Below are 22,608 nucleotides of genomic sequence, written 5' to 3'. Positions count from 1 at the left end.
CAACCCCCCTTGTTCCTCTCTCAGGAGAATGAGATTGCGGTTCCCCTTAATTCAGGCTCATTTCCGGTGCTGTCACCGGACCTGGCACCGGGCCAGGGCAGCCTTGTTGAGGGCTTCTGGTCAGTACCAGGCCAACCGTCGCCGTTCCCCCGCACCCCACTGTGCTGTGGGGGACAAGGTCTGTTTGTCTACCCGGGACCTTCCACTGCGAACTAAGTCCAAGAAGCTGAATCCTAAGTACATCGGCCCAATCAAGGTAGAGAGGATCATCAACCCTGCAGTAGTCCGGCTGAAGCTGCCCAAATCCCTCAAGGTACACCCCGCATTTCATGTGGTCCTGGTCCTGATCATCGTTAGTCACCATACCTAAACCGAGACCTGACATCCAGTCCCTGCCGGATTATTAGACATAGTTGTACGTGTGACTGCATCTAACTTTTGATAGTATAGTCGCTTACCTGTTGTGTTTTCCTCTCTAGTTTTTCACCTTGGAGTCAATCAACCCCGCCTGGCCACTGAAACAGATCTATCTCACCCGGATTCACCTCTCTCCACATTTTGGTGCAGACCTTGTCACCCCCCACATCTGGTCTAGTCAGCATTTGGTTTCCCACTGGAGAAGCGTGACAGATAGTGTCTAATAGTCACAGCAATAGTAAGGTTTCTCCATACATAATGTATGGAGATGAACTTCAGGTGGGACCCTAGACTGGATGGTCTCTGGGTGTTAAGATGCTGAAAATGAACACCAACGGCTTCCCACATTCCCTATAAGAAAAACAACGATCGCTTTTGTATTATAGCTTGTTTTTTTAAATCAAACCCTTTTACTGTGGAAATGAATTCTTCCAATCAATGAAGTAATGCTTTTCAAACCAATAGGTTAAAATAGACATACAGGCTGAAGAAGGTGGGGTTGGGGTGTCTATGGCAACAGTGGCTGTGAAGGGATTGGTGATAATGTTGGACATACACAACACAACATAAAATTATTTAAAGCAAACGCACTCTCCTCAACAGGTCAAAGCATCATCAGACGGGAGTGTGGAAACAGCTGCTTCAGGTTCTACACCAAATCTTTAACATTGCTGTGACCATTAGACACTAGCTTTAGTAATTTTTCTTTTCATTTGTTGACCTATTGAATTGCTCTAAGAGGCATTTATGGTTTTTTGTGCAGGTACTTTTTTTGTTCTGTTATAATTGCCTGAGAATCATCTTGAACAACTAATATGTCATTCCTTTGTGAATTTATGAAAATGATCTGCAGTTTATTGTAACATGTGGTTATATGTCTGAAATCATTCTAACTGTATCATAAAGGTGAGATGAGGGTTTTACGAAATCATCCTCTTTTACAGAAGCCCAACGTTTTGGATGGAGAACATAACAATGGTAGCACCTCTCAAGCAGCCTATTGTGTTCCATCTGGAGGGCTTCTATGTACCACCGGGCTACGGAGCCTTCTTGTTCTTCCTGGCCCTGCTTTGTTATATCGTAATAATGTTGGCAAACGGTGTGGTGCTGTGCGTCATTGTCATGGACAAGAACCTGCACAGACCCATGTACATAATGATTTGTAACCTTGTAATCTGTGATCTGCTGGGGGCCACGGCGGTGGTGCCTCGCCTTATGATGCACTTCTTGATGGGCCAGAAGAAGATCGGCTACATCTCGGCCATTGCCCAGGCCTTTTCCGTGCACATGTACGGCTTTGCAGTGCAGACTATTCTGGGTGTGATGGCGTATGACAGGTATTATTCTGTTTTTGTTATTAATCTTGCCCTGCTCTGAGGTAAACAGTCTGTATCAGAAGATGAGAAAATTCTTAGTTTACGAGAATAGGGACTTTTTTTAAAACTTGGTATGTAATGAACAGTGATTACATCTAATTTTATGGACAGGGCATGTGCAGCAATATGGGGCAGCCCTGGAAAAGATACTGACTTAACCATCCTCAATCAGCCTGGTCGCCGTCTTTGACGGCCATGAAATGTATTGGGTTTGAATGGGTGAAAAGCCTATAGGAGCCTTTGTCCACATATTGTGTTCTTCTGACTACTAGTATGTATTTCCCAATAAGAACAAATGTGTGCCACATGCATAGACAAGGGCATCTTTAGGGTATTTTCCATGGATACAAAAACATATGCAAACAGTTTATCATGCTGATATCCTGTTAAAATCAATCTTTAACTAGGAAAAAGAGGTTTTTTAATGTGGACACTGCTGTCCCTCTGCAGGTACATTGCTGTGTGTGAACCACTGAGGTATTACGCCATCATGACATCGGCTCGGCTACACTGCTGCCTCGGCCTGGCCTGGTCCACCGCTTTCTTGTTCATCGGAGTGCTCTTCATCTTTCACATAAACTCCCCGCTGTGTGGCAATATCATCCATCACGTGTACTGCAGCAACCGTGGTATCCTGAACCTGGCCTGCAGTCCCACCCCCATAAACAACATCTATGGTAAGTGCATTTGTTTGGATTGCCGGTTCAAACATACAATATTGTAGCGTCGGGTGTGTAGTGGCTCACTCAGCACACAGAGGCGAATGGATGTTGTGTCAAGTATCCTTTTATTTGTTACACCAACAACTGACACCGCCACGCTATCAGTAAGCTGTTACGTTACTCACAAACTATATCATACTGCAGCACTTCTAACTACCTTGACTTGCCCCAAAACAAGGGGAAACCCGCCTCCCCAGATCTCCCCCCATCATTGGCTGCCTAGTATGCACCAAAACTCGCCCTGATTGAGTGAAGGGAATGACGTGATACCCAGACGGAACATACACTCCTGAACAGGGATGCTACATCATATTGTAGAGGGGTTATTTAGCATCTTATTCCGTTTTGATGATACATAACTGACAGAATAATTGTAATTTTTTGTATTTTTTTTTAGGTCTTTCCATGTCCTGGTCTTTGAATACAAGCATCTTCCTCATCATTGCTCTTTCCTACATCAGAATCCTGCATGCTTGTGTAAAACAGCAAAGAGATGAGAGCTTGATCCGCAGTAAGACATTTCAGACGTGCGCACCCCACCTTGTTGTTTATGTACTCTATCAACTTGCTTCAGTGGTGATAATTATAAGTCAGAGGTTTCCCTTACTCTCACAAAATATCAAGAAATTCTTCAGCATCTTGTTCATCATTATTCCACCAGTTTTTAATCCTATGATATATGGACTGGTCAGTAAAGATATCCGTTCTAGCATCATCAAGCATTTTACCAAAGTCCATCGTAAACCTATTCAACTTTGTAAGAGAGTACAGTAAACACGTACTTTGACTAAGACTTCCATTGTTTCAGTTTTTTGTTAACATATACAAACAAAAAACAAACCCATCCCACCTACTGGTAAACCCGACTAAATGGACAGAAATCTTATTCATGCACAACTGCATCACTCTACAAAGTAAATAAACAATCAACCCTTTTTACAGTTACATTGAACCCATAAATGAAACTACAATAGGATTGGCCAGAAGGTAGAAATATGAAACAAGACTCAATGTGGAGAAGAATTTGTTATTTGAGTTTTTTAATTCACTCGGATTTTACAAATGATATCTGGTCACTAATCCACAGTGATGTTTTGGATTTTCAAAGCAACAATAATCTGCTAAAAGCCAGAAGTGTCACAAACACTGTGATATTTATATGTATTTTTCTTATTGTAGAGTTGTCTATCTGTGACACCAAATATAGTTTCACAAAGTCGTTTAAATATCATTGAACAGTAAGATACTATTTCAGGACATGACCAAAACATGCAAGTCTAGTTTATGCTCATGCGTTTTCAGAGAAAGACACGCAAAAGCAAGAGCCTCTTGCATGCCTTTTTACCCTCTCTTGCGTGTGTGTGACCAATTTTTTTAAGTTTGGGTCAAAAGCTACACAAGTTCACGCAGCCCGGAAGGCTGTGATTGGTCTGCTAACTACATCCTTTCCGGAGTCTCACATTTACGGTTTCATAGCACAATTCCGCCATTATTAAGAATTTTTCACAAGAGAATGGATAAGATTGAGGAGTTTTTGTTGTAAGAAATCTGTAAATATGACCACTTATACAACACATCATTGGTGGACTATAAGGACGCAAGGTTCAGTTTGCCAGTCGAGGTGTGTACAAAGTAGTGGAGAAAAATACAGGACAAATATGTCCGCGAAAAAACGGTGATGAAAAGCAGCAGTGGGGGCAAAAAAGTCTCCGATATATGAATAATCAAACCAACGACTTCCACACACAAAGACCTAGTTCTTTGCAACACGAGCAAGCCTTTTTGAACCATAAATTGAAATGAGTCCATCAACACAAAACGCAAACGCAAAATGTTGGCAAGGGTATTAAAACATCTGTAACAACTATTCTATTAATTATGGTATATATTTTAGCTAATTCTGCTGCTGAACAAATGAGCTCAATGCAGAACACATTTCAATAGTTTTCCTGTCACCCCGAGGTTAACCTTTGCAGTCCACCCTTGTTTAGCCTTTGTTATTACGAGGTTATACAGTCATATATACTTGGAGTCGGATGAGAATTCTAGCATGTCATCCAAGCCTGACGATGAAGAGATATTTGGAAAGTGGCTATTGGAAATTGTTCTAGGTAGGGCAATAAAATTAAAATCCCGCAAACAAACTTGATTTAATATAAAACATCTGAGGTATTCATAACCTCAAACGTATTTCTGCATTAAACATTTCATGTTTATTCTATGAAAAAAACGCAGTAGATAACACTCTTTCAGCAATTCAGTACAAAATAATATATATACATCAATTAATTATCAGTATGATATAATCCGTTTAATGGATGGTAACCGTCTCCCTGGATGGATGTCCTCACAGAAAAGATATACACTGTCCGCCATCGAGCTCATCCCCGGCTCCACCATTCCTAAAGGTCGCTTGTACTCTGTGTCAGGACCCGAACGTCAGGCGATGACTGAGTATATTGAGGGATCTCTGAAGTCAGGGCTCATCCGGCCGTCATCGTCACCACAACATTACAATAAAGAATCGCTACCCACTTCCCTTAATGACGTCGGTTTTTGATCAGCTCCAGCAGGCCACAGTCTTGGCAACACGTACTATCTGGTCCGAATCAGAGAGGGAGACGAGTGGAAGATTCGAATCAATACTGTGGCCGAGTGGCTTACGCCCGATAGCCGCAAGATGGTTCAGCAATTCCTGGGGTTTGCTAACTTTTACAGGCGGTTTATCAGGGGCTTCAGCGCGATAGCTGGTCCCCTTCACGCCCTGACATCGCCCCAGGTGCGGTTCAACTGGTCTCCGGACGCAGAAGAGGCGTTTCAGAACCTCAAGCGTTGCTTCACCTCTGCGCCGATCCTCACTCTGCCAGACCCACAGCGCCAGTTCGTGGTGGAGATTGATGCAATGAGGGGATCGGGGCTGTCCTATCACACCTGTCAGAGGCAGATGGAATAGAATAGAATATACTTGTATTGTCCCTTGGGGGAAATTTGTTATGGACTCAAAAGTGCTTAGTGCCATTACAGACAATAAAATACACATAGAAAATAGAAAAAACACACAAAACTACATAAACACAAATATAAATAGCTAAAAAAATAATAAAATACAGCACACAAGGTTTTTGCACATACCCCAGGCCTATTTCATACAAATCATCATACAACTTCTAATTTTGATTTTGATTTGAAATTTTGATGGACAGGTACAAAGGAGTATTTAAACCGGTTCAATCTAGTTTTAGGTATTCTGTACCTTCTACCAGAGGAAAGAGTTCGTATTCTGTTCGAAGGATTTGGGACAACTGTGGGCCCTGCGGCGGCCAGGCCCGACACTGGGGTCGAGGGCACCTAGCATTGGTCCTCAATAACTCCTCAGGGGAGCCAATAAGGGACGCAATGGCTGGCTCGATGGGTGGAATATGGGCAAGACCGACTTTCGCTGCGTCCCACATGGCCGCCAGGGCTCGTCCGTCCAATGTATGGCGGGACAGAGGTGTGGTGTCCCTCCAGGACGCATGCAGTTCTCTCAGGTATTCGTCTGAGGGGGTAACGGAAGACGTAGCAGGGGCGGGAACGCGCCTGAAGAAGGCACTCGCCAGCGGGGGCTCTGGCGGCTGCGTGTCCAACTACAGGCGCGCTAGTGCCATGCTAATGACAGACGCCATGGAGCAGTCGACTGCTCCTTCCGACGCGCTCTGTGTTGAGGAATAGGAACCCGGCCCAGGAGTATGGGAGGGCCGCTCTTTGCTGTAAAGCGATTGACACCGGAACTTATGCATGCCGGGCGGGTCATCCGGGGTCACGGGTGACTTTGTTGGTATAAAGACTCGACCTGTGCACGCGCGAGACAGAAGATCCAGTGTGAAGCACTGCCTCTGGCTGTCAGTAAGGATGAAATAGAATTGGTTATGGGTTTGGGATTTGCACCTCAAGGTCCCTTCGAAGAAACTAGCACTGCGGTTCGTCAGGCCGCAGTGATTTTTTAGTTAGTTTTTAGTGGAATGGGAGAGATATGGTCCTGAGCACAGACAGTGGGTCCCACGGCGCCACATAGATTACCCTTCACTTATTTAGGACTTTTACAGAGACCACCCTGAGCTACCTGGACCGTCAGGTGTCGGTACTAGAGGGGGAATTCTGTCTGTTGGTTTATTCTCTTGGGCTTTTTTGTCTTGTCATTTCCGGTTTTATTTTTAAATTAAAGCTGCGAGCAGCGTTGGACAGGTCCTCGCTACTTCTTTCATGTCGGGGCACTGGCCAGACGGTTACAAATGCGGCCGTCGGACGAAGCATTCGCAAGTCAGTGGTCGGTAACCATGTGGAGCAACGCCAGGAATGCCACTTTGCAAACTTTATCTTTGACATTATCATGGTCTTAGGCCTTTTATGTCAACATATAACCAGGAGCTTCTGATGTACCATTAAAAATTAAAGACTCTCAGAATACCATATATGAGCCAATTTCCTTCAAAATCTATCACCAGGCTACCTTTGGTCTTTTTCAGATTAGGTTTAAAAGGAAACAATCAATACTGTCATGACCATTCCACTTGTAGTTGATAGTTCACATCCCCAGGAGATTCTGATGTTCCATCCCAAAATAAAAGCTTTTCAAAATACCATACATGACCCAACTTCCTTAAAAATCTTTCAAAAGGTGTTTTGCGCCGTACGCACATAGTTTAATATTTCTTCCGGCAAAATGCAACTTTTAGAGGCCAAGGTCTCAAGAGCACACTGCACAAATTAGAAAAGAATCGGCTTTAATCCCTGGGAGGAGTTCAGTCTTTTAACTGTAAGAAATTATGAGAATATGCCAAAAAGGCACATCTTTAATGATTAAATGCAGCGCCCCCTAAGCTTAAAAAATTATGAAAAGATTAGTGTGTGTTTAGGGATTCAATGTCCTGCAATTTTGGTGAGGGCAGGCCAAGCCATTTTGAAGTTATAAATCTTTCCAGATTTAGCCACACCCCTTGCAACGTTCATTAACTGTAATATCTTCTTAAAACCATAAGACAGGTTAGAAATGATCATATGGATGTTTAAAGGGTGAGAAGTTCATGCTATATGAGAAATGTGAGCAGATTAGATAAAGTATGGTTTTTGGAAAATGCTCCCAACACACATAGTTTGGAAATTCTTCTGGCAAAATGCAATTTTTAGAGCATAAGGTCTCAGGATCACTCTGCACGATTTTGAAAAGAATCGGATTTAATCCCTGGGAGGAGTTCAGTCTTTTACAACTGTAAGAAATCATGAAAATAGGCCAAAAGGCAGATTTTCAACTATTAATTACAGCGCCCTCTATTCTTCAAAAATTAGGAAAAAATTAGGGTGTATTCAGGGCTTCAATGTTTACACTATGTTAATGAGTTAATGAATTGGTGAGGGCAGGCCAACTCATTTGGAAGTTAAAAATCAGCCAGTTTAAGCCACACCCAATGCGAAGTTAATTAGCCCATATCTCATCAAAACAATGAGTTATCAGCACCATTCTGATATATCAAGGGCACATTGACCCAACAACGATCCACCGAAGGTTTTGTGACAATCAAACTCAGCGTTTAGGAGAAATTGCCCAAAATGTGTTTTTCACTAAATTCAAAATGGCGGAAAATCTAGTTATGCACATTTGCATACCATGATTGACGTTTTTGTAGAGCATGTCGAAGAGCACCTGTGTGCCAACTTTCAAGTTGATCGGACATCGGGGGCGGAAACTGGCCTAGTGTGGTCTTTTTTTAAATTTCTATAGGGCGCTATAGAGACATTTCTTTATACCCAAACGTGAGACCCAAAAATTATCAAATTTTTTAACAGTCCGGATATCCATGCCAAATTTAACAGTTTTTTGAATATGATAAAGGCTCCAAAAAGGCCCGAGGTTTGTGAGAAGAATAATAATTAATCCTTGAAATACAATAGGTTCCTCTACGACTAGTCGTAGCGAGGACCCTAATAATAACTCCTCTCGTTTCAGGTCACTTACCCTTCCTCATGTGTCACCAGTCTGATTGTCTTTCCTGATTCCTGTTTGTGTTAACCTGTTCCCCATTCCCCTCCATCTGTATTAATAGTCTGCGTCTCCCTTTGTCCTGTGCCAGTGTGTTCGTTTTGCCCATGGGTCCATTCGTTCCAGCCACGCCACAGAGTCACATCTTATCAACCAGGTTTAGCTGTCTGCTGCAGCGCTTTCACCTCCAAGCGAGTGATTTTGATTTCGTTAAGTTTTGTAGTATAGGTTTAGAGATAAGGTTAAAATTTCATAGTTCTTTTTTTTTCCTCCGTAAGGAGCGATTTTTGTGTTGTGACGTTGCCTCGGTCAATAGAGTGCGTGTCCGTTATTTTGATAAAATTAAAAGCCTTAATGTTTTCCTGTGGAGTGACTTTTGTTTTGATAATTTTTATAGCCACACTTCTTGCTGACCTGTTGTTATTGGAAGAAGTGTGTCCTAGGTTAATTCATAGCCCGCATGAATTAACTCTGTCTTGGAGGAGCACAGGTGTACGTCACGCACTGAAAAGACCCTGCGCTGCACTCTGATTATCTGTGTCAAATCTCTCTACTTGATGTTTCACGCAACTCTGTTTCCACCTACAGCGCTGAATTAAAATAAAATAAAAAACATTATCATCTCTGTATTTTCTTCCCATTCTACATCAGGTTATTTAACAAACATCATTCCTCCTAGAGTGGAGTGACTTTTGTTTTCAAATACCGTAAATGTCAGCATAAACGTGCACTAAAATTCAAGTGTCGGCTGAGTTGACCACGGATATCCGAGTGTCGGCTGAGTTGACCGCAGTCTAGAGCTGCCGAAGTGGGAACCGCAAGCCCTAGTATTTCCAAAAAACCCTCAATATGTGTCAAAATAGTATCTGCAGATAACCCATGTTGATCGATTTGATCCGCTAATGCTAGCATGCTATCTCGGAGCCCACCGATGTCTTCCATTATGTCAACACTCTCACGTCCCTTAGCCAGCCTTTTTTGCACACGGCTCTGTTGTCTGTTCTTAATGTGATAGATAGCCACGCCCCCTGATTTGCATATAAGAACATGAAATACAGTGCCATTATGATATACAGCGCCATTATGAAATAAAGTGCCAAATATGAAATAAAAAAATGTGTACTTATGAAATAAAAGTACCATGAAAAGATTAAATGTATTTAATATTTATGTATTTATTGCCTCATTTATTCATTTCACGATGTATTTCAAATACATATTTCATTTATTTATGTATTTATTCATTTATTTCATTTTGAATAAAACGGCATTCCATATCTATGAAACACTGACGTCATTAAAAATATATGAATCACCATTAATATGTCTGGCTGAAAGATATTAAACAATACTTTATTTCTTTAATGTTATTAGAAGTAATAGACAGGAGAAAAGGGATTAAAAAAACTGGACGTCCAGGCCAGTGGTATACATAGAACCTGAATAAGCTCTCGTTTCGATATGTGGATGGTTATTTAAAACTTTACATGTAATTGAAAGGAGTTTACAAAGAATTATCAGGAATACAAGGAGTCCAAAAAAGTTAGACCACAATAACTTTTTTCGATGAACAAATAAGTATTTAAAATGCTGAATAATGTTTGCACGGATATCTTTACTGACGAGTCCATATATTATAGGGTTCAAAACTGGTGGAATAATGATGAACAGGATGCTGACGAACTTCTTTATATTTTGTGAGAGTGAGGGAAACCTCTGACTTACAACTAATACCATTGTAGCAAGTTGATAGAGAACATAAACAACAAGGTGGGGTGTGCACGTCTGAAAGGTCTTACTGCGGATAAAGCTCTGATCTCTTCCCTGTTTTACACAAGCATGCAGGATTCTGATGTAAGTAAAAGCAATGATGAGGAAGATGCTTGTATTTACAAACCAGAAGATGGAAAGACCTTGAAAAACATACAATTATTCTGTCAGTTATGTATCATCAAAGCAGGATAAGATGCTCAATGGCACCTCTTGATAAGGACAATGTTTAAGAACATATCGTATATTTGAACCGTTCTTCCAAACAAATGCACTTACCATAGATGTTGTTTATGGGGGTGGGACTGCAGGCCAGGTTCAGGATACCACGGTTGCTGCAGTACACGTGATGGATGATATTGCCACACAGCGGGGAGTTCATGTGTAAGATGAAGAGCACACCGATGAACAAGAAAGCGGTGAACCAGGCCAGGCCGAGGCAGCAGTGTAGCCGAGCCGATGTCATGATGTCGTGATACCTCAGTGGTTCACACACAGCAATGTACCTGCAGAGGGACAGCAGTGGCCACATGAAAAACCTCCATATCTTTTTCCTAGTTGAAGATTTTAACAGGATCTCAGCATGACGCACTGTTTGCAGATGTTTTGTATCCATGGAACATACCCTGGAGATGCCCTTTTATATGCATGTGGCACACATTTGTTGTTATAGGGAAATATATACTAGTAGTCAGTAACAGACAAAATGTGGACAAAAGCTCCTATAGGCTTTGCACCCATTCAAACCCAACATAGTTCATGGCCATCCACAAAGACAGGGAGCAGGCTGATTGAGGATGGTTCAGTCAGTACCTTTTCCAGGGCTGCTGCATATTGCTGCACATGGCCTGTCCTCAAAATTAGATGTACTCACTGTTCATTGTATAATATGTAACAAGTTAAAAAAAGAGTCCCTAGAAAAGCTCTTCTCGTAATTTAATAACGTTCTCATCTTCTGATACAGCCTGTTTACCTCAGAGCAGGTCAAGGTCAATTACAAAAACTGAATATTACCTGTCATACGCCATCACACCCAGAATAGTTTGCACTGCAAAGCCGTACATGTGCACGGAAAAGGCCTGGGCGATGGCCCAGATGTAGCCGATCTTCTTCTGGCCCGTCAAGAAGTGCATCATAAGGCGAGGCACCACCGCCGTGGCCCCCAGCATATCACAGACTACAAGGTTACAAATCATTATGTACATGGGTCTGTGCAGGTTCTTGTCCATGACAATGACGCACAGCACCACTCCGTTTGCCAACATTATTACGATGTAACAAAGCAGGGCCAGGAAGAACATGAAGGCTCCGTAGCCCAGTGGTACATAGAAGCCCTCCAGATGGAACACAATAGGCTGCTTGAGAGGTGCTACCATTGTTATATTCTCCATCCAAAACAGTGGGCTTCTGTAAAAGAGGATGATTTCGTAAAACCCCCGTCTCACCTTTATGGGACAGAATGATTTCAGACATATAACCACACGTTACAATAAACTCCAGAACAGCTTTGTAAAATGTGCACAAAAGAATGAGATATTAGTTGTTCAATGTGTTTCTTAGGCAAATATAATATATAACATTTTTTTTTTTAAGTACCTGAAAGAAAATAAATGACTGACTTTTCAGAGCAATTCAATTATTAACAAATAAAAACTAAAGCTTATGTGTAGAACCTGAAGCAGCTGTTTCCACACTCCCGTCTTCTGCTCAGAGCTGATGATGCTCTGACTGGTTGAGGAGAGTTTGCTTTAAATAATTTTTACGTTGTGTATGTCCAACATTTTCACCAATCCCTTCACAGCCATTGTTGCCATCGACACCCCAACCCCACCTTCTTCAGCCTGCATGTCTGTTGTTGGCACAAGACTAAACATGTGGATTGAAAAACATTATTTCATTGGAATAAATAATTTATTTCCATAGAACGTGTCAAAACTGTTTGATTTCATGCACCAAGCTGACAGTAAATATTTGGGAAGGGAGTTGGTGTTCAGTGTCTTAACCTGTAGAGACCACCAGGGTTCTACCTAAAGTTGTTCTCCTTACATTACCTCAATATATTGTTACACATGCATGATAAGATGAATGTTTGGACTTTGACGAATAGACTCCATCATGACATAGTATATTAAAGTGGGTAGTGATTTTTTGTGTAAGGACTGTTTCTTCCTGGAGTCCAGACGCGGGTTCAGGTGATGAAGGCAGTTTGTGACGATCAGATAATAGTTTGAGGAACAGGATGGGCTCCATATACAATTGAGGCCGAAAGTGAATAGTTGTAGGAGGGGCAAATCAGTTTATTGACAACTTACAGTAACAGATGATACCATTTTTACAGTTAAACGTTTTTTGTTTACCTCAGAGCTAGCACCTAAATTAACTTATAGACTAGTAGCAAAAGGGAGAGAGATGCAGGATGCAAGGAAGGATTCATTGATTCAGTGAGCTTCATTACTAAGTAAGCTGTTATAGTAAGGCAGTGTAAATCATTACAGTATAACATTTGTTACATTTTAAACATGTAATGAGAAAGCATTTAATCATCCAACGTTTGACATGTTGAATGTTCAACTTGGTTTATGTCCTGACAGTTATATTGATGCTGTGGACGGACTGGGCCAGGATTTCGTGTTTAGTTGGTTACTTTACTTTACATTACTTTAAATTGAACTCCACTTTTAATGAGCACTCGTGCTACTCCGGACCCGTCCGACGCTGACGCTGGAGTGGTGTGAAGCGTAGCGCCAGAGACCAGTCTTTGATATTAAATAGGGTGGGAATGATTTGAATGAACAAGGCTACCTCCACAAATAAGATGGACTCATTTTTTTTTTCTCAATGTTTATTTGCTTACGAGACAAACAAACGATAAGAAAATTTGAACAAATATGGTCATTACAAATAATTCAGCAAAATATGAAATAGGCTAAAAGTTATCTCAGAACTTTTCACAAGTAGAACAATACTGTTTGTTGCTGTTTTCAACAGTCTGTTGATTAGTTGTTACCACACGGCGCAGAAGGCAACCCTTTTCCACCAGTGTGTGATCCCACTGAGATCACACACTGTCAACTTATCACATGCAGAAAGTTAGCTGAAGATGATGCCACAGTTCAAACCCTGTCAAATTATCATTAATATTGATGATTCTAATCGATATTGATGCGTTTTTGATCAATTTATGTTGATGAATCTATCGCCCCTTCAAATTATTATGATAACTAACTTGTTTATCCATATATTATGTGTAATGTGTCATGGTTTTGGGCTCTTCCTGTCCCTTTTCCTCCCCCTACTGGTCTTTAGTTACTCATACATTGTTTCCACAACTCATCAGCTGAATCCCATTATCTCCCCCCCCTTTCACACTAATAGTTGCACACCTGTTCTCTATGTGGTTAATTATTTCTGCTATTTCTAGTCCCCCTTTTCCTCTGTTCTCTGTCAGATTATATCGCTACCCAAGCAGGAGGCACACTCGCCGTCTCTTATGCGCAGCCTTGTCCTGTTGCGTCCTGCTTATGACCGTATAGACTCAGCGTCCGGCCCCGCCGAGTTGGAGGAGTCCCAGCTGAACAGCCGCCAGTCGACTTTGTCGTGAACGCCTCGTCCCTGCCACGACCTCTAGTGCCTCATTTAACCCGAGAGACTTTCTGTTTATTTCTGGAGAAGACTTCAGTTGTTGTTTTTGCGCCTGCCTTCGCGGCTACCCCTCAGTTACCACCTTCTGATTAAAGATCATTATTTTTTCTGCATCCCGCGTTTGGGTCCTCTCTCTCCACATCACAGTAATGTTCTAGTTGCCCCTAAAAATTCTACAAGAGGACCTTTTCTCAAAAGCTTCTGGCTTTAAAGCATTACAATTTGTTGTGAATATTCACAACAAATTCCCATGTTTGAAGACTATTGCTTCATAAAATAATTTAGCATAGCATAGTTATCAAATTAGCACGCATTTTACAAGTTAAGTTTGTATTTTTCCCATGACTAAAATATTCAGATTAAAAAAACACACAAAAAAAAGCCGGGTTTTTTTTTAGTGCAGTTTTCCGACCAGGTTGAATCTTGTATATGTTGTGGTTCATCTTCACCAATTACTGGGCTGTAATGAGTGTCCTGGAGGCTGCTGATGTCCCAGGGTTCTCGGTGACCAGCAGTTAATAGAATTACAAAACAGTGAAGCGTTCAGGGGGTAATGGACAGGGAGATGCTCTTTCTCTGGAGAGGTCAAAACTACCTGGATGAAAACGTGGTGTAATGAAGGCCAAAGATTTGCATGTGCTATGTGTTAGATCAGTATGTGTTTTATGTTTAAACATTGGCACCAAAGAACGGAGTTGTTGACAATAAATGTCCCAATTTCTTCAGTGTTATCCAGAGATCTGCTACTAGGCTTCTCTCTTTGTTCCCAGAAGGCTAATTACATCTGAAACTGTTAATGTTTTTCTACGACAGCTGCTCACAACGGACCTCATTAATGATCACATTAGTTTCACAAACATTACCACTCATTACTGTCGGCCGTGGCAACTGGAACACAGTGATGAAATTGTGGACCGTCGGGGGGCAATGTGATCCACTCAGCTCCCAACATGCAATAGTTTAAAGCTTTAATTATAATTGATCTGTTTTGGCTTGCTGTTTGTATTAAAGTTTTCCAATGCAGAACTGCTGAACCCCCAACACATTGCAAGTTTAGCTGGTTTGTAGTGTGGACTGCTGCCATTTTAACAGTGCTTTGTATCGTACAATACTTGTACAGTATACTTGTACGATGCACTTGTGTCAGTGTGGATGCAATGACTTGCTGGTGGGATGAACTTCCTTTTGAGTTCATCTTGGATGAATCTCTCCTCCAATGAATCTTAATGTAGTGGAGATGTTTGTGGGACTCTGCGGGCTGTGCTGTCCGCTGTGGGGTCCTCACACAGCAACATAGTCCCTGGGGAGGGACCAGACTAAGAAAAGGAAAGTAAGGAAAAAGAACACTAGATCCTCATTCTATTTCCAAACCATGGTGTACTTGCTAGTGGAGAAATGTATTGAGTCAGCCACTAATTGTGCAAGTTCTCCCACTAAAAAAGTTGAGAGAGGCCTGTCATTTTCATCATAGGTACATTTCAACTATGTCTGCAGGATTAATGAGTTCAACAAAGCAAAGCAAGGGGCCCGTGCAGAGGGACAGAGCACCATTGATTCATTCTTAAGCCAGTGTACAGCTGCTGTACACCTCTTGTGTATACTGTATGCTAATACTATTAGCATGCGAATAGTATTAGCATACAGTATTATTATGACTGCTTTAGTGTTATTATGACTGCTTTATCTATTAGCCTAATAGATAAAGCAGTCATAATAACATATTACATGCTTTGAATTCCTTATATATAGCTATGCAGTCTTCTAAGCAGCCTGGATGGGTCGCTGTACGTGTGGCAACACTTGTTATAACCACAAGAGACTTATAATCACCTCTAGCTCTAGATGAACTCTATCTTCTTTTGTGTTTTTTGTTTCTACAATTCTGCAGACAATGTACGTATATCTGACTGCTAGGAACCTCGGCGTGACACTTAACTTCCAACTCTCCTGACTGCCAACATCACAGCGACAACACGATCCTGTAGACACACGCTCTACAACATGAGGAGAATACGACCCCTTCTCACTCAGAAGGCAGCACAGGTACTGATTCAGGCTCTTGTCATCTCCCGCCTTGACTACTGTAACTCTCTGCTGGCAGGTCTCCCAGCTACTGCCATTCGACCACTGCAGCTCATCCAGAATGCAGCAGCTCGACTGGTCTTCAACCTTCCGAAATACTCCCACTCCTCACGTTCTCTTCATTGGTTACCAGTAGCTGCCCGCATCCAGTTCAAAACATTGGTACTCACGTACCATGCTGTGAATGGATTGGGTCCAGTCTACATCCGGGACATGGTGAAACCCTACATCCCAACCCGCACACTCCGATCTGCATCTGCCAAGCGGCTTGTTCCTCCCTCACTGAGAGAAAAGCACTCGACGAGATCGCGACTTTTTTCTGTCCTGGCTCCCAGATGGTGGAATGAGCTCTCTGATGACATCAGGACTGCAGAGAGCCTCTACATCTTCCGCCGAAAACTCAAGACACACCTCTTTAGACTCTACCTTGACTAAAACACAAAGCAAACCGTAGCACTAACAAATGATAGCACTTAAATTGTACTTATAATGGCACTTTTCTATAACATGTTTTGAAACTGCTTATTTGATGAAAATTGTACTTTCTCGTTACTTGTTCTTCTGAGTTTGTATCTCTATGTGGAAATGCACTTGCAAGTCGCTTGGGATAAAAGCCTCAGCTAAATGACATGCAGAGGTGGAAAGAGTAACAACATTTTGTACTCAAGTAAAAGTACTGTTACTTAAGTAAAATTTTACTGAAGTACAAGTAAAGTTATCAGTCTAAAAATTTACTCAAGTAAAAGTAAAAAGTAGCTCATTAAAAATGTACTGAGTAAAAATAACTGAGTTACTTTTTTAACAGCTGGGTGGGGTGCGGGATTCTAGTGTAGTTAAAAAAAGAAATCTCAATCTAGTTGTTTTTAATTGAAGGAAGACCTTTACAAATTAAAGTGTAATAGCGAAAAATAATAAAATAAAAATGAAAGAGATGATTTTAGTGCAGATCATCCAATACAACATTTTAAACATTACTACGACATGTAATGTAATATTAGTACATCATGGTTTTTAACTACTGTAGAAGCCATTCCACTGACTTGTATTGTGCATAATGAAACCACCCTTTTGTTGATATACGAAATACGAAAAATGCGCGTTGATTTTACTGACCGCTGTAACATGTAAACATGTGAACATGTAAAGTTCTGCTGCCATGTTCAGAGTGAGAGAAGAGTGGCTTGTACCAACCTGCTGAGGCTTGAAGCTGGAAGAAAAAGGCTTCACATAGAAGATAATTAATTAGTGTGTGTGTAATCATATCTGTGACTTTGACTTATTTCAGTGAAATCATATATCAGAAGGAAAAGATCTCACCTTTTGACTTTCTGTAGCGACACAGAAACAGCAGCAAAAGAATAATCAGTAAAACTCCAGAAACCAGACCAACAACCACGGGAAACACGGAGCTTGGTGCTGCTTCTTCAGGATCTGAAGTACACACAACCATGAAAAGATACACAAGAACTACAACACATACACTCAAATACACTTGCATGAACCCTTGCTCACACAACATTCCCCTTACACTGCTGCTCATGGTACAGTTTAATTTGTATGTGTCTTTTAACACGAAAATACGTATAACTATATGATCTCACACAAAATAAATAGTTTAGATTTTTAGACAATTTCTAATTCAGTTTTACCACCGAAGCGTTGAAGCCATCCAAATTAAAGGGTCATATGGAAACCAAAGCTCCAACGCTCATGGGAAAGCAGTATTTTTTTTTTTTTCAAGAAATAAAAATGGAACACAGATGAAGAAGAAGTCTGTCATCTCACTGACTTGCGACTCTAAATCTGACTTAAAAGCCAGCTGCCTCGTAGCCAGATACCTTTCATCATAGCGGAGGAGCTGCTTCTGCTGTCGCTGTAGATTTGTGCCATGAGGCGATCAAGATCAAGATTTTCATATATATTCTATTTGATTTTTTATTACTCCATTACATTAATCAAATTTCTATTTTTTCTGCAGTTAAAGGTAATTCTTGTTTTTGTGTTACGCCAGGCTCAGGCCTTTCAAATGATTATATTAACTTTAACTTATAATTATATCAATTAGTAAATACAAAACAGCGTTAATATTTGAATGGGCCCGGGCATATTTGTACTTAAAAGGTTGGGCCCAGAGGTCAAAATTTTCCCTAAAATTCCCAGCAGGTGGCAGCAATGCACCATTTTTCCTTGCGTGCTGTAACATCTCAGTGGGTTACAAAAGAAATACAGTTTATACATCTATTTTCAGTAGAGACAGATAGATGGATAAACTAAGTGAATTAGTCCAGATCAATTTTACAGAGCTGTGCTTATAACATTTCCTCTGCAAAGTAAGCTAACAAAGAAAACAGGACACTGTATTGCTGGATAATACAAAGCATAACACAGTGATATCAGTATCATTTCTCAGGAGCAAGTAACCAATCGAATAAATCATCATAATTGCCCCTTACCTTTGATTTTTTAAAACTAAATAATGAAAAGAACGCCACATCCAGGTTTTGACTCCTGTTGTTTCTCTGTCATGAGGCCTGCACAAAAGACGCCTCCAGAGTAGTTCATCTTCACTCATCAGAGGTGTTTTTATGGCATCTCCATGATTTATACTTTTTATAGGGCTGTTAGTGATTTTATTTCCTACAGGATGGCACGTCCACATGGGCTGTTGCTAGGAGATTTTTCTCCCAGCGCAATGTCCAGAACATTCAAGCCCCAAGAGAGAACGCTATGCTGCCTGGAACATGGTTAAGCATGAGCGATTTGGTGGTGGGTCAGTTATGGTCTGGGGGGGGGATATCTACGGAGGGACGCACAGACCTCTACAGGCTAGAGAATGGCACTCTGAGTGCTATTAGGTATCGTGAAGAAATCCTTGAACCCAGGGTCAGACCCTACGCTGGTGCAGTAGGTCCTCGGTTCCTCCTGAAGCACAACAATGCCCAGCAACAACGCTCATGCTGGCTAAGAGTATCGAGAAAGCTCCTGGATTTGAATGTCCCTCGCGAACACCTGACCGTGGGACATTTAGTTTCAGTCCATCAGGCCAGTCCTCCAGGTTGCTCCTCAGACTTCACAGGAGCTCACTGGTGACCTTTTGCTGCGTTCTACCGCGAGTAGATTCCATGCAAAGTCAATGCACAGACGCATCTGGTCGCGAATGAGGCCAATTTTAAATGGGCGCCGGGAAAGATATGATGCATTTGACGCGAAAAAGCAAAAGGAGCGAAGCATCCCACAACATACCATCCGTGGTCTCGTTAGGAGCCGACTGCGACGTTATCAAGCATGAATACAAGCACGTGGGGGCCACACATGATATTGAGAAGCAGTTGGACTAAAAATGAACTAGCCTATAACTTTCATTTCCATCCAAAGATGTGGCCACCTTTGTTCCTAAGACATTAAACTGCCCATATCAGTATAGATATTCAACATATTGGTGTTTTCAAAGTGTTCCTAGGGCAGTATTTTTTAATATGAATATATGTAGGATCAGTCCAATGCGTGTCGCACTCTGGGTGCACTCTGGAGTGCACGGCGGGATAACTTGGTAGTCCTAAGTCGCATGCGATCCTTGCTTACTAAAGGACAAATTTCATTTAATTCAAAAGCAACCCTGGCTAACTCCAATCAGTAATCAGTAATCAGTTCATAGTTATAGCAGTTCATAGGATACTATAGCAGTAACAAAGTACTCTCAGCGGTGAGAGTGCAATCGGCTATGATTGCCACAGTCTTTGATGCACCCATCTACTGTATAATATAATGCCTGGTCCCACCTCGCAATCATGCCACAAGTGAACCTGGCCAACGAATTATGGCCGAATAAGATTGCGGGTTAAGGTTAATGAAAAGTCATCAAAGTTTCATCTACACCCATTGCATTTTAATTGGTATTAAACTGCTGTTCCTTTTGTTAGAGCAACTTTTAGTGGTGAAGTGCCTCGCAAGCGTGATCCAAAGTATTTCTCAAACAATTCCTCTTCCAGAGGCCAGCGGCTACCACCTACCAGCCTCAAAACCCTCCGGCTGCTACCGCCCCCGGAATGATATACTGCCATGGGGCCGCGTTCATCTCCAGTAAATGCGTGTGAGTCGCTACTGTTCCTTTTTCAATAGACGTTCCAAATGATATGACCATAACAGATGCAGGTCATGAATCAAGGGTCTTAAACCACCCGGCTAGCTGATCTGTTCAACAGGTGCCACTGTCCGCTCTGCTCTGGATGCACAACATGGAGAATTCTTCAAAGAAATACACACACACAGAGTGTCTCTGCTGCTCCTCTCTACCTGGCAGAGGTCTAAATCTCGGCCTTGAATGGGGACCACACTGAATTCTCCTGCCTTGTGTGAACTGAGCTAGTGAACGCATTGACCCCACCAATACACCAATGTTTGAGAGTAAATTCCGCACTGCATATGAAAGCATATTTCCTGTACTCTTTTAATTGGCCTGATTCAAATTAGAAAATCATAAAAGGACTTCAAAATAAGGATCACACGTTTAAAATATTTATTGATTCTTGTAGACTCCAGATTATGCATTACAGTTGGATAGAAGTGTTCTTCTGTTGTTGTATTTAATGGATTTAAAATCAAAGAAAAAAATAATAATTGATGGCATTTGACCCTGTTTTTATGTGTTTTAATATTTAAATTGATAGCTGGTTCCCTTTTTCTGAACTGTTGTTTGCTATAAAATTCATGAATTGGACTTGATCCAAGCTCCATTAGAGGGACAATAGACTGCAAACACTGACACATTTAGACAAACCAAATGTTCCCCACAAAGAGTATTAGGACCATCATTCATTATGGAAGAATTAACTAAATGTTTATATTTGGTTTGGTTTCTTCTCAAAAGTTTGATATTTCTTTCATTGTTTTGTCCTCATTCTCAGAATGGTATTTACACGTAATTATTAACATTTTGTTTTCTAGAATTTGTATTTCAAAATGTACTTTGATGCAGCAAATAGATAAACTACAATATGTCACTATATGTGTGTATGTCACACACAAATAAAAACACTTATTCCATCCATAAAAACATCACTTTTATACTGAATTAGGATTTAAAATTTGACTTGAATTTGTATTTGTATGTATTTTGATGTTAATCATGCATACATATATTAATCTCTTTTCCTGGCCTAAACTAGCTTCCTTATGATCAGCACATGCACGCCATAGATGTAAGAATCATATTTTTCATAACCTTTGTAGATGCATATGGCCTGGTGTGACAAACTGTCTTTGTTATAGCGTCTTCTCTCCGTGGATAAAATGACCTCTTGCTGCTTCTTCCATCATAGAAAAGGTCTGCAAACACTGGGCTAGTTTTTTGGACGGGATGATTTAAAAATAGATCTACATCTTGGTTGTTTTAACACATTCCATCACTAAAGAATCTTACTCTTACAGGGTTGTAAATTATCACAAATGATGCACAAAATCACACTGCAAAAAGTTGATTCAACCGTTAGAGAGTCAATTGTACAAAAGAGTTGGAGTCATTATCCGGGGTGTCAAGATCGGATTCATCTGCGACACTTAGTAGAGTTAAATAAACTCTTTGGTAGATTTTAAACTGTACAGTGTTACACTTATTGGTGTTGGGTTTAACTCTATGTACTGTGGTGCATGGATTGTAGAAGGGTGTGCTGGAAACCACAAGGATGGTGGTTTGAACCCTGGCTGCTCCATGTCCCATGTCAAAGCAAGACACCTGACCCCTAATTGCTCCCCAGGCTAAAATATAAAAACCATGGGTTAAAAATGCAATACAAGTCGCTTTGGATAAAAGTGAATGTATTTAACACTTAGCAGATTTATTTTTGACGAGTTAAATTGTTAACACTTCGCTGAGTGTTGATTTAACACTGACAAAATTGGAACAATATAAACACCAGCTTAGAGTTAAAATTGAATCTCAAGTCAATTTAACTCTCTGAAATTTTCTGTATGACCTTGGGGGTGAACCCATCCAACCCAGTGACCTCAGAGCGTACACAGGAGCTAAACCCTGGATGCATAATCATAAGGGGGGAAAAAAGAAATGTGTGATTTTGAAATGGATAAACAGCGTAAAGCGATAAAATGTCTGTTGGTTTGGGTTGTTGATGTTAACTTGTTTATATTGCTTTCTGATGCGATCCAAGGTGCTGCAGATCTAATATTGCTGCGCTTCAGATCCTCAACAGCTGCTGAAGTGCAGGTTCGAACTCCCTGGTGGTTTCCTTGGTAAAAGAACACTCTACATGGGCCGATTTCATGCCTCCCTCGAGCGCTCTGGATGGGAGAAACAGAATCTCATCTGGGAGGTGGAACACCCTGAACGAAGCCCACCAAGGCCTGTTTCTGGTAACTCAAGACGCCTGCTGGCACGGCATGAAACACATAACTTGTGTTTGGGATTGGATCTCAGGTTTACAGCTTGTGCTCTTTACGCAATTAGACTGGATCACAGAGGAGAACCAAAGCAGAGTGAAGTTTGTCCATGCCACAGGGGCCTTTAGTTTTGAGGACAGGGGGTTGCGGTTGTTCCCTGGTCTCTTTTATTACAGTCTGTCAGAGTAAC

General features: G+C 41.2%; 1 protein-coding gene across 1 annotated transcript; it reads right to left on the bottom strand.

The window, feature by feature from the left end:
* Window positions 1-5,742: 5,742 nt before the first annotated feature.
* On the bottom strand, window positions 5,743-11,677 carry LOC119213239 (olfactory receptor 4D1-like). The gene is made up of 4 exons (XM_037464407.2): window positions 11,316-11,677; window positions 10,581-10,807; window positions 10,139-10,258; window positions 5,743-6,053 (listed from the first exon to the last, which is right to left on the bottom strand). The coding sequence occupies exons 1-4, from the start codon at window positions 11,675-11,677 to the stop codon at window positions 5,743-5,745; spliced, it is 1,020 nt and encodes a 339-aa protein (XP_037320304.2).
* Between the last annotated feature and the right edge of the window lie 10,931 nt (window positions 11,678-22,608).

This window comes from Pungitius pungitius, chromosome 21, assembly GCF_949316345.1.
Source record: "Pungitius pungitius chromosome 21, fPunPun2.1, whole genome shotgun sequence".
Classification (NCBI taxonomy): Eukaryota; Metazoa; Chordata; class Actinopteri; order Perciformes; family Gasterosteidae; genus Pungitius; species Pungitius pungitius.
The sequence above is the reverse complement of the archived record's forward strand: the minus strand, read 5'-3'. Positions and strand labels throughout refer to the sequence as shown.

Excerpts from the sequence above, each read along its gene's own strand:
- LOC119213239 (XM_037464407.2), bottom strand. The coding sequence starts at position 11,677 with ATGGTAGCACCTCTCAAGCAGCCTATTGTGTTCCATCTGGAGGGCTTC. Across the intron at positions 10,259-10,580 it reads CCCCATAAACAACATCTATG|TTGTAAGTCAGAGGTTTCCC; the intron begins GTAAGTGCATTT and ends CAATGGTATTAG. Across the intron at positions 6,054-10,138 it reads ACTCGTCAGTAAAGATATCC|ACGAATACCTGAGAGAACTG; the intron begins GTGCAAACATTA and ends TTACCCCCTCAG.